The sequence below is a fragment of the Centruroides vittatus genome, unplaced genomic scaffold (assembly GCF_030686945.1).
Source record: "Centruroides vittatus isolate TY-2023 unplaced genomic scaffold, ASM3068694v2 contig_349, whole genome shotgun sequence".
Lineage (NCBI taxonomy): Eukaryota > Metazoa > Arthropoda > Arachnida > Scorpiones > Buthidae > Centruroides > Centruroides vittatus.
The window spans coordinates 2,702,174-2,715,941 of NW_027122172.1; the positions used below are offsets into that span (position 1 = coordinate 2,702,174).

General features: G+C 31.8%; 1 protein-coding gene across 1 annotated transcript in view; it reads right to left on the reverse strand.

Annotated features, from left to right (window-relative positions):
* LOC136974506 (uncharacterized) overlaps positions 1-13,768 on the reverse strand; it is a 42,118-nt gene that overhangs the window by 14,373 nt on the left and 13,977 nt on the right. The window contains exons 6-10 of the mRNA XM_067269417.1: positions 6,195-6,284; positions 2,833-2,953; positions 2,317-2,405; positions 1,901-2,207; positions 1,705-1,826 (exon numbers count right to left, since the gene is read on the reverse strand). Of these exons, the coding sequence (XP_067125518.1) occupies positions 1,705-1,826; positions 1,901-2,207; positions 2,317-2,405; positions 2,833-2,953; positions 6,195-6,284 (729 nt within the window). The remainder of the gene's footprint in view (positions 1-1,704; positions 1,827-1,900; positions 2,208-2,316; positions 2,406-2,832; positions 2,954-6,194; positions 6,285-13,768) is intronic.

Consider the following 13,768-nt stretch of genomic DNA (forward strand, 5'->3'; position numbering starts at 1 on the left):
ACACACATTGGTCCTTTGAATATACAACGTAATCACAGATTTAAGTGATTAGTCGAAAAACAAATTTACAACAAAAAAATAAATAAATACGATCAAACATTCTAATTTACAATTATCATCACAGCAAATCTCGATTATTCGTATTAAGCGTTTGACAAATATTATATATTCCATACGGCACTAAACTCCAACTGTATATTGGAGTTTGACGTCAGTAAATATAACTACATACGCCGGAGTTTGGCCATATACGGAATGCATTCTGGAATAAGCATATGTATTATTCATTTAGTTATTCGTATAAATTCCGTACATGAAACTTATCCGGATTAAATGATGGAATGAATACGCTTTACTCCGGGTTACGTAATATGAATATTCGAGAATCTAGATCTATGGAGTCTCTAAATATTTTCAAATTTTTGTCTTGGTTTATTGTTTTGTAATGTACAAACACTCAGTTAATTTATCATACAAATTTTAATTTTGTATGACTTGATATTTTTTAAAACTTCATAAAAGATAAAAGTAAATAAATAGTGTTTTTACAAATAGCATAATGCCCAAAATATAAATCAACTGTAAGAAACTCTATGTCCATTGAAAAAAAAAGGAACAAAGCTCTGAGAAAATGGTTATTTTAACTGCTAGATTTTATCAGAATTGTGCCACAATTGATGTTTTTTGGATGATATAATCCAAAAACGCCAAAATTTTTTTACTAAAAATTTACTCAAAGTTTTTTTTTATAATTAAAAGATCAATCACGTAGTTTTCTTTCATTCAACTATTTCTTTTAAAATGAAACAAATTGCACATAATAGTCGTGCTCTGACAGAATTGTAAATTACATATCTTTAGATTGCTAGCAAAATAAATTAAACTATATATTTTTTTCTGTCGAATGTTCAATCCGCAGGAAGCGAAATTATCCGGGCTCGATTTAGTCCGATTTGTCGGAGTACGAGCCGTCCGTGTCTGCTCCCAGTCCGGATCGGCACAAAGCCTTTCGTGTCAAAAATGGAAGAAATCCAAAATGTACGAGAATAATATAATAAAATGTGATGGCTTAAAGTAAAATATGCAATAAATATATTTTTATAAAATTATATAATTATGTCATTTTATAAAAATTACAAAAATTAACAAATGAAGCACGAGAAGAACACCGTAAATGTAGCATCCAAGTGAGCATCGCAGCAACTAAAAGACAAGAACCATAATTTGCTGATAATGAAACGATTATTCCTTAAACATTAAATAGCGAGCAAAAAAAGATATTTTTCTCCGCTTATTGTTAAGCGATTTAAAATAAACTTCTGTTCAAATGTTTGAAAAATTAATTTTCATCAAAACGTATCCAATGTTGAGAAGCACCTGATTAAATGAAATAATCAAGTTGGAAGAGAAGCTCGAGATTAGTATGCAATATGAAGTGGCTCGTGTAATCAACTAGTATCTGCAATTATTCTTTCTTTCTCTGAGTGGACCTATTTATAAATTAAAGTGATTTACATTTCAAGCATAAATTTAGGAAAATATTTAAAAATTAAATCTATATATATATATATATATATATATATAAACTTTGAACGTTTGAATTCTTATTTCTTTTCGTGCATTAATAGTTTTTCCCAAACAGAACCAAAAGTGTCGTTTAAGACGATCGTAAAATCCTTCCAAAACAATTCGGTTATTTCAGACCGTAGGGACTAATTGGTAAGGAAATCCGTCGTCGTCTTGACAGCAGTATCTCCAAAGCAGCACGCTCACCACAATTAATAAAATGAGCAACGGAATACCCAAGACGACAATAATGATTATGGCTAAAACATTAAATCAAAAATTAGCAAATTGTTAAATTGTGATAATATATTTATTTTCTATTCAATTGACTAACCTTGTTGTGACAAAATAGGCGGTTGTTTGACTAAACCGCATTCCTTCTTCCAATCCAAAGGTACGACGTCTCGCGTGAGTTGCACAAACTTCCCGAGTTGACATCTCTTGCTACAGCTCGACAATTTAAGGAGATGTATTTCTTGCGGTTCCTCGGTGGGATCGGAAGTATTTAAATATAAAATCCTAACCGTGTGATCCTGATAGCCGTCCGAGTGTAGTTCGAAGACGATGGTGGCGCAATAAGGAGGAGCTATTCCGTTAAACACTCCTAGAGCATTTAACACAGCAGCAATTAGAGTATCGTGCTGCAAATTAAGAATTGTATACATTACACATGCATTCCTATAAATGTCAGATATTCAAATCTGATTATACAAAACAAAATTATTTTTAATAAGGTATATTCTTACTCACTGATGAGTACATGTATACTTTAATTTGATCTGATAACTGTCCTTTTGCTTTTTGAAGCATTTGATTAGTTATTTCACCTATGAGAGGACCTGAAAAAAGTTAAATTTATTTATCTTTATGTTTAAAAAATCCTTGAAAAATTATTTAATTCAATTATTGAGACAATAAAGACAAGTGTATAGATTCTTCATTGAAATTTAATTTTAAAAACAAAATTCACTCACAAAATTGTGTATGAAAGGAACTTAAAGCACCATTTGTCAACTTTTTCTGTCTTATTATTAATCACTTTTATAAAATATTTTTTTGGTGTAAAATTTAAATAATTGTGAATAATATATAAAGCTAATATTGTTTACAGAGAACTGTTATAAAATACAAAACTACATAGAAAATGCCACTTTGGACTACTACATGCAGTTGAGGGGAGCCCCTCGTATGTAACCGGTTATATAACTTTCCACGAGTCGGTAAACTCATTCCGAGCTACTTTATTACAACAGAAATAAGACTTACCGGCACGAAGTCTCTGAATCAACTTCGTACTGAATTCCCAATAAAATGTATCGGAAGTAACTTGATTCATTTCGTCCCAAACTGGAATTGCCCAAGAAGGAATTGTTAAATTGTATCTTTTCTGAAAATTAATAAATATACTTATATAGTCGTGCATAATATTAAATAATTTACATATTTTTATTTCTAATTATTTTTTTAAGTAAAAACATTGAGAATTTTTTGGAGAATAGTCCATTCTGAATATATGAGGCTCCATCCAATACTGCTGGGCTATCCCACTATGGGTCGAGACAAACTTACGACAGGCTTCAAAAAGGCCATTTTATGCCCACAGAAAGAAAAAGCAATAAAATATCCATTATAACTGAAAGTGAAACTATAGTTTTGTATTACAATTCTTTGTCAAAAAGGGAATCAATGGAATATAGTCATCCGGGCAAAGTTCCCTCGAAAAAGATTTCACCGTCGAGCAAAATGTCGACGGCTACCATTTTTTGGAATTTGAAATTATATAGTATTGTATATATGTTTCTTCAAACATCTAAAAAATATATTGGGTCGAGTCATTATTAATGTCAATATTTATAAGTTTTAATAGATCTTATTAACATAAAAAGAAATCCAAATCCATTTATTTAATCCAATACACAGTACCCTTCATTAGATGTAATTCTGTGGAAAAATGTCACAAGTTTTCCAATGCCTTTCTTAAAAAATCGTCAAATTTTGAATTAAAAAAAATGCTTCGATAGGTTTTTGAATAGTTCCTTTTAAATTAAAACTTTCTTCGTTAAGGTTGTTTTGAAGGGATCAAAAGTGATGGTAATTAGGGCTATAAGGGGAATGAGAGAGAACTTCCCAATTAAGCTCTTGTAATTTTTGTTGGGTAGCTATTGCAACATGGGTCAAGCATTATTTTGTAACAAAATAATGCCCTTCCTGTTTATCAAATATACATTGTTTTTAAAGTTTGCTACAAAGTTTTTCCAATTGCTGACAATATAAAGCTGCATTACTGTTTCATTTGGATTCAACAACTCAAAATGCAGTATTCCTCTCATATCCCACCACATACACAGCAATGATTTTTGAGAATGAAGACCATACTTTAGTTCTGGAGCTGGAATAGCCTTTGGCTCTAACCGCTGTCTTTTACGAACGAGACTAATATATAATACCCACTTCTTATCCCAAGTTACTATTCTGTCCTGAAATGGGTTTCCTCTTGTCTATTAAGAAGTGAAACACACATGGATAATCAATGTAGATGATTATGCTCAATTACATCAAATAAAACCCATATTCCACACTTGTTTATATCTCCTAGTTGGTTAATTTCTGTTAATTGAAACATTTCAGGTTTTTCTGCAATTCTCGTGTAGATACTTTTCGTTCGGCTTCCGCTACTGCGGCAATACCGGCACGTTTTAAGCCCAAAGGTTGTCCAGAACAAGGCACGCCTTCGGGATCAAAATAACGTCCTTAAATTTTTTGAATCAACTTTGACTTTTTGACAATTAAGGTTTCAATGCTAAACAGACTTCATATATCATTTGTCACTGTAACTGCAGTATTACTTTTTGTAAATTCATATAATATTGCATGTCTTAAATGTTCTGAATGTTCTAAACAGCTCATTTTGATTTCCACTAATAACTTAAATAATCAAAATAAAAACTAAATCAAAACTAAAAATAATCAAAATCTGTTAAGAAAATTATTACTACAGAGTACAACCACATTTTTTCTATAATTCCAGCAAAAAAATTAGGTTTTAAAACCAAGCTTTACTTATATTTTTTCCATTTTCCATTTGGCCTTCCTCTGGCATTAGTGGAAATAAAGAGGGAAAAAAGAACAAAAATTAGAATAAACAAACTTTTAGAATACATTATTTATTTGAAAGTGTACATGTTCAAGTTTTGTCCTTTTATCTTCATTTTTGCTAATTCCACAAGAAAGCTAAATGAAAAATGGCAAAAAACATGTAAGATATCATATTAAAACCTAATTTCTTTGACTGGTGTAGTTATATTCTAGCTTCCTATTCCAGTTGCATATATATAATTTTTTCATTATTAAAACCATTATGTAACTAACAAATTAACACTTGAACTGACTGATGTAATATACAAGCTATGCATGCTATAACACAAAATAATACAGAAAAAAATGACCTTACTTAAGACTCATTCCAATATCAAAATTCAGAGAGACTACATTGAAATTAATAACAAAAAAATTCAAGAAATAATCTTTATTACACTGAAAAACCCTCTGTATTTAGGCCAGAAAGTTTTTCTCACATAGCTGTCAGTAATCAGTATCCAGTACTAACTGCAATTTTATATCCTATATACCATATTTATTCTAATAAAGACCACCCTCTTTAATAAACAGTGCAACTAAGAGATGAAAAAAATTATAGGCAGCATTATCTAATATTAAGTGTACCATTTATTGAAGGAAGATAAAGTTTAAGATAAATGTAAAAACTGCACAGTCTATTCAACTGTCATTCTTACTGTATTTTGAAATAAAGTGTGAGTGTAAAATGTAAATATAAAGAGTGAGCGTAAAGTGCTTGTTGCTCAAATAATAACAAAGTGAAAAATTATCAGATTTATTTCATCGATAGTTGTACCTAATTCCTAAAAATTAGAAACAATAGTCACTTTCTAACAGTAAGACGAAAAGGTTACAGACATTATTTATTAGAATAAATACAGTAATATCAAGTATAATGTGATATAAATTTTACATTAGATTTTTCTTGCATAAAAAGGCTTCAAAGTTCATGTTTATTTAAAGAGCTTGAATAACTAAAAACCACTACCGATTCTGTGATATGCCAGATATACCATATTTAAATAGTTTTTTAAGTCTGTGTTAATGTATAGTTCAGTTTATTTTCAGGAATGGAAACTCAATTTATGCCATTGAATCTATGAAAAATTACAGTTTAATTTATGAGGATTTGCTACACACACACACAGGTAATCCTTGGTTAATGTAGTAGATACATTCCTCAAAAGTAACATGTTAAAAATGAATTAAGAAAATCAGATATAGCAACTATCACAACCTCCTTCGGAAGCAATTACATCAATAAAGTACCATACAGTACAAATAACATCTGTAATTAATGAACTAATGTATAAACTAAAATGTGTGTTAACCAAGAACTACATACATACATACGTGAAACCAAAATACAAATGTTTTTTTCAACATGGTTATAAACAATTTACATAGTTGGAATGATTTGTCTTGTTAAAATGATAAATATGGCAGCAATAAATGCTATAATTAAAATTTAAAAAATAATTTTATGTGAGAAACTTGGCATCAATTCTTACCTCTATCCATATTGTGTTATAAAGATAATCAACATCCTTCCAAAATGAAACTTTTGTGCCGCTATAATTGGAAAGATATTCAAATAACTCCTGAAACGACAAAGATAAAATTTATTTTATTTATGTATATAAGTGAGATTAATTTAAAACTAACATTAACTCAATTAAATTTCAACTTAAAAAGATACATCTAAAGCATTAATATTGCATCCATCTGATCAATGTAAAATTTCATAAAATATTTGGCAATAATATATTATTAATTAATAAATATAAAACAAATTATTATTTTTTTTATTTATTTAATTATTTCTGTTTTACAGACACTGAAGCATGGGCATGCACAAAAAGTTTTCCAAGGAGGGAAAAGCTTGGAGACAAATACAATATACTTCCGATTATCCGGGCTAATCGCCGGTAACGGAGGCACGGACGATGCGGAAATACGGATAATCCACAAGTCTGTTTTAACGAAACCTAATTGATTTTTCTTTTATTTAGTTTTCAATTTCATATTAAATTTAACATAATAGTTCATATATATGTATGGAATATAACATTTGAATACAAAATTGAAATATTACTTTAAAAAGGAAAAGAACACACAAAACAATATGCATAAGAAAATATACATTATGCCTAAATAGAGTATATTATTTAAAAACAATAGCTTTTTTTATTTCTGGAGACATTGCTAAAACAGTAGTAAAATGATAGAAGACTGGTAATAATGAACTTCAATAATGACATTAAATTAGTCTTAAGATACATGGACAATATGTTAATCATATGAAAGGGTAAAAGTAGAATCCAAGATTTCTGTGGGAGTATCTATTAAACTAGCAGATAAAAATACAAAAGATGTTAATTTTCTGGACTTTACTATCTACAACAAGGGAACTAACATAGGTACCAGAATACTGTAAACCCAAACCAAAGAATTCATTAATACACTGGTATTCAGAGGATACATGTGCTCGCAAACTAGTGGCATATAGAGTATTAACCAATAGTTATGACACATTCATCAAATAGAAGACAGAAATTTGAGAATTGAGCTAATTAAAGAAATAGTCTAGAAGCATGAAATTCCTCTAAATGTCATAAGTGATCTTATTAAAGCATCTTTAAGAAAGCAAATTAATCCAACAGAAATGCAAAAGCATAAAACAGGCAGTAGTAGTAAAGGATAAAGAAGTGGCAGTGTTCACAGCCCTTTTGTCAAAAAAGCAAGATATTATTAGCTATTCAAAGAAACCCTTCAGTCATGAGCCTCTTCAAAACAGATAAGAATAAAATAAGTACTACATTATCAAAGTCATGTATGTATGCAATAAGAATTTCTAGCTAAATAAAGTTTATTTTTATATAGTCTCAACTTCTAGGTCAATTGACACAAGGATCAAAGAGCATTAATAATTGATAGCCAAAGGACTTCGCAAAACAGCTACTCGCTTAATAATTTGGACACGGAAAAAAGAAGTGGTAATTTATTAGAACGCTCTGGCGTTAATTAAAGAATCGAGAGCAGCATCTATCACAACCGACAACTTTATTTTTACTTTCTCGGCAAAACTTAAATCAAATTTTTACTGGAAAAGTAAAGATAAGGTTGTTGGTTGTAATACAATATTTCCAGTTTTTTTTGGGCTGCAATTTGAAATAAACCGGCAATGGGTTGCTCAACTTTTCCGGCAACATTTAAACTTTTGGTAATGCCATCTGTTATCATATTTTATTTTAAAAACATTTTATATTTTTAACTATTATAAAATGGCAAAAAGCTTAATTTTCGGGGTGGGGATGGATTTTATAAAAAAACAAGTCGAAAGACCCGATGCAGGCATCGGGGCATACTAAATTACAAATAAAAATAAAAATACACTGAGTATTATACTGTAAAAATATAAAATAATTTATATTGTTAATTTAAATATTAGCTAGAGGCGCCCCTAGTGGCCATTTTTGGTATGCCGTAACAAAAAGAAAGAAAGAAAAAGACTGCCCATTTTTTCAGCTTTATATAGTAGATCATAAATGCTAATAATGAGTAAAATCATCATTAAATTCAACCCTACTGGATATACACACGACTCCCCTCAACTTCTAACCACCAAAATGTAATAGCAACAATCCCCTAATAAACAAACCTCCCTGGAAAATTTCAGAAATTTTCAACAAAAAGCACAGGAGTTATTAAGCTTCAAACAAAGTAAACAAAATTATGCCTCACCACACACACACACAAACAAACACAAACACCCATACATACAGAAATTACCCCCAATTCTTTTTGCATTTCTTGATGTTTCAAAGTGTCTTAGGTTCAAAAATGTAAAAATCTGGAGGTCATCCGGATCGTCATACTTCCCCTCTGTAAAAATTGTACTCTTTTAAATTCCCACTGTCATCCATCTATCTATCTGTCTGTCTGTCCATCCTTGATCTTGAGAACAGTGGTAGATAGATGAAAGCTAAAACCAGATATGGAAAGCTTAGAGGCAGGAGGCCCCAATTAACTCTACACAAACTTCTGTTTTGGGCTGGAAATCATGTTATTTCAAATCAAAAATTTTGTCCTGAACAGATATACACGACCAGCATAACTTCATTGTTAATAGGAAAAGTATGATGTGCAGGGGCAAGACACTAATAAACTTACAGTAAGTGCATTGTGATGAAAAATTGTAGCCCAGCATTGTGACAACATCACAATAATTAACTGCTCATTGGAGAAATGTAAGCCTGATCAACTTGATGAAATACATGAATAAGTCGTCCCTAATACAATTTCAGAAAAGTCTGATCCATTTCTAACTTTATCTCCATCAAAAACTTCAATACATATTGCTGTAAAGAAATTGTTTGAGAGAAATTTGTTTTTTTTGTCTGTTCCATCTCCCACTTCCAGTCTTCATTCCGAATTTTCAGCAAGAGTACATGGTGTGGCTATAAAATAATGAGACTGAAGCTGGAACTTTAAACCTTAAGTAGTATACTTGCTTTAGTTGTGTTCCCCTTCAATGTATGATCCTTCTGCTTCCATACAATGCTGCATTTGCAACTTCCACTGATTATAACAGTGATACAGGTCGTCTTCTGTAAGGCTATGTAGAAGCTCCGTCGTTTTTTCTTGACAGCAGAAACTGAATCAAAATGGCGTCCCTTCAGTGCAGACTCGACTTTACGAAAAAGGTAAAAGTTACACGACGCTAGGTCAGGCAAATATGGTGAGTGTTCAAGTAGTGTGACTCACTTCTTGGCCAAAAACTGCTTCACTGACAGAGCAAAATGGACTGGTGCATTGTCCTGATGGAAAGTGAAACCATTTTCTTCTGACCCTTTTCCACAAAGATTCCAGAACTTCTTTGTAGAAGTATTGGTTCACTGTTGTGCCTTCTAGAACCCAGTGTTCTAAAATTACACCCTTAATGTTGAAGAACATAATGAGCATGGCCTTAAACTTTGACTTGCTTTGTCACACTTTTTTCATCATTGATGAATGTGGTGTCTTGCAATTATGGACTGCAATCCAGCAGTGTTTTTGCTGGACCAACATTATTCCAGTTGGATCCAGCAGGGATGTATTTTTGGTGCAATAAAGTGTTATCTGTCTATCTATCTATCCAGCAATTTATGTTTTTTTTTTTTTTTAAATAAAACATTTTTTTAAAATACTTAAGAAGCTTTTATTATTTAGACTGGTCACTATAAATCAGTGAAACTTCTAAACTTCTTACACATTTAGTTAGTAAACTTAACTTTGGTTCGGTTTAACACTTGAGATAAAGATAATTAATTTTAAATGTTTAGTTAGATTATAATTATAATGTAATCTTTAAGTTAAATAATAGCAAAGGTAATTCTACTAATTAATTTATATTAATATATTATAATAATGTAAGGATGGATAATCAGTGGCTAAGTGGCTATCTGTTTTACTAGTTTTCTTATATAGGCTCTACATATCAGTCTGTAGTTATTTATAAGTGTTTTAATTATTAGTGTTAGTAAAGTAGTGCGTAAGTAATGAGTAGTAGTGTAGTAGTTAGTTGTTATTATCAAATCATGAATCACATACATTCATATCATCGTACATCTAAGATACTGATACTCATTAATTTAATTATTTAACTAGGTAGTCTGAGTTTCTCACTAATTTTCACAATAAAATTGCCTAGCCTAGCCACTAACCACTTATAGAATAAAAGTTAAAAACTCTTACTTAATAGAATTAGAGTAGAAGTTATAAAATATTAGTCTTGTCTTGAATAAAGTGTTTTAAAGGATTAAATAAAATTAAATTGATCACTTCTGTTATTTTTTTGACTTTTCTGGAAGTAGGATCTCAAGAAACAAATGGTATTGATGTTGTCTCCCAACCTACTTCTTAATGAACTGAATATATATCCCGCTGCAGAGAAGGCCCTTTCTGCCTCTATGCTAGTTGGTTTCGGGGTCATCAAATAATCATAAATCATTCCGTCACGTGATTCATTGACATCACAACCGACCGTAAATTAGAATTATACACCAGGACTAGGAGAGGAATTACTTATTTTATTTAGCGCAAAGACACTTTATTTAGCAAGAGCGGAAAGTCAACTGGCAATTAGATCGGCAGAAGTAAAAGGGCGGGCGGTAGAGAGGGGGTGTAGCACGTGCCGCACTGAACGACAACGTTGCTCTCGCCACCGAGCGATGGCGCACGTAGCAAAGCGGCAATGCCGGCAACGTAGACTTTTGTGCTATTATTTAGAAAGTTAATTCAGTATTTGCAGATTTGCAGCACTGGATCCAGCACCTGGTACTGGATCCAGCAGGCCGAAGGATGTGCTGTATCCAGCTGGATTGCTGGATGAGAGATCCAGCAATTGCAATCCCTACTTGCAATGCATGGATTGACACTTTGTTTCAGGATTGTACTGGAATATCCGAGTTTTATCACAAGTTATGACGTTGTCCAGAAGGTTCCACATCTCTTCAACTTGAGCCAAAATGTCAGAACAAATTCACTTGGGATTCTCTTTCTGCTCTGAGGACAGCAGCCTTGGGACAACCTTAGCACACACCTTCGTTGTGTTCAGTTTTTCATGCAAAATTTGCCTCATACTCTCCTTATCCATGTGTGCCATGTTTATAATCATTATTATGCTCAGTCTTCAATCATTTCAAACAATTTCCACTTTACACATGTTTTCCATGATTTTTCACGTGCTGGGCCATCTAGAACATTTGTCGTCGTCTTTCACATCCTCTCAGTTTTCAGAAAATCTTCAGAACACACATGCACAAGAGAGACATGCATCTTTGTATGCTTCACGTAGTAGGTGCAAAGATTCAGTGGCAGTTTTTTCAATTTCACCAAAAATTTCAGATTGATATAATGCTCCTCTTTCAAGCTGGCCATTTTTCTGACACGTGCTAAAAGCACATCCACTCGCAGCAGGCATTCACAGCAATTTAGTAGTTGTAGCAAATTGAGACTCGCTGTAATTATTCTTACTAGTTCAAGGTCATTTACCCACCCACTCACTCACTTCAGCCCATGTGCAACCATTGCATGCAGGCAATCACAGTCTCATTATTTTCTAGCCACAGCTCGTAAATATTCCCAGCCATATCAGGAAAAAAATCCCTTCTAAAGACTGTAAATAATGCTATTAAAAGCTATCATCAAGAGATTGTCCAGTCATCTTATGATATAAAAAATATTCTTAAAAATGAACTTGTTCAAAATAACTGACCTTAAAGACAATTATTTCAAACAAGTTCAAACATTTCTTTAAAAAGTTCTTCAACGTAGAACTTGAACCGACTCTTTCTTTCCCTCAGTTTTATCCCACTAACTTCAGCTGAGTCCAAGAGCTGAAGTTCAAGAATCAGATATTGCTGATACCATCAACAATATCTGATTCTTGAAGCAATACTATAAATCTAGTTAACTTTCTTTTTAAATTTTGTAAAAGATTTTACATTTTATTTATTTTGTTTATGCATCTGAAAAAATAAAGTTTTCATTACCTTAAAAATTACAAAAAAATTTTCTTTAATTATCTTATTCATTTTCCAAATTATCTCTTACCCATGAGATCCATTACAGTTGTTTTATGCATGAGCACATGAAAAGGCCAGTGTATAGTGAATCATTTTTGGTAAGAGTATTTTTAATAGCTGGTATTTAATAGTTTTACCAAAGTAAAATTGTTGTAAAATATTTTTTAGAATAGTTGTAATCACCAGTTTTATGTACTATTGGATGTAATAATTTGTGAAACCCAGGCTAGTATTTTTGTAATTTTCGCACTCTCAATTATTTAATTTTTGTTTGAAAATTATTCTAACTAAATCTGTATTGTCAAATACTGTAGAGGAAAATTGAGAAATTTACCCACTGATAACACTTCCTTAGTAGGTGACACATCTTCAGATAGAAAACTACTCGTCGAAAGAAATATCAAAAAAAATCAGGGATTAGACTAACCGCCAGCTCCTTATTCATCCTTACCAAATTTGGGCATCAGAATAGCAGGGGAAGACTCAGAATAAAAAGCAAGGGAAAAGGTCATAAGAGAAGGTGCCTGTCTGTTTTTGAAATGTGTGCTTATCTTGGCCATACTCCACCGCTGATCTTCCCGAACTCCTATCACTTTCCAACTGGACCTTTGCCTCTCCAACTAAAGAACAATTTACTAGACCTGTTATGAACATTACCGTTGCAGACTTTTGTGGGTCAAGACTCGTCGTACACAAGCTTTCTCCCTTTCGGGACATCTTCAGAACAGGCCCGCTTCAGGATGATTGTTAAACAATACCAATCTAGGTATTTATCAACCTGTGCATAGTTGTAAACACACACACTCTCTCATGCATAAGGATTTAGAAAGCCCTTATCTTCACTTTTTTTTGTACCTTTTGACTCAGGAAAATAAATATTTGTTTTTGCTGGAAAAATGCGTAGTGAAGTGCATTACTTCCAGACTTCCCCGTCTCTCTAAAATTTCTCTCTTTCATCCCTTACTCCATGAGTCTTACATACGAGGGCCGCTTGCACAGTTTGAACAATCCTATAAGCCGAAAAGTTACAGATGATGTCAGACCTGACTGAAGGGAGCACTGCCGTGCTGTTCAAAAATTTATGCTACCCTTTTATGTGCTTATGACAAAGCAACTATATTGGATCTCTTGAGTAATAGATCATTTGAAAAATGAATAAGATAAAGAAAATTTCTTTTTGTAATGTTTGTAAAATTATTATAAATCAATTTTTTGAGGAAATTTTTGTAACCTTTTGCTGAAGAGGGGCAGTAGTCCAAAATGCTATGTAACTAAACGCATTTGTGTTACAATAAATATCTGAAAAACAATTGTGTACTCTAGTTTTTGTGCATGCCGCCTCCTTGATGTAACAAGTTCTTAAATAAAGTATGGTTCTCATGAATATTTTTTAAAATAAAAGAAGTTTTATTGTATTTTTTCAATGAAAATTAGTAAATAGCTAAAACTGAATTTCTTTGTTTCTAACTTCCTACTGATCAGTGGTCAGTTTTCTTTAAAATACATTAAAATTTTAT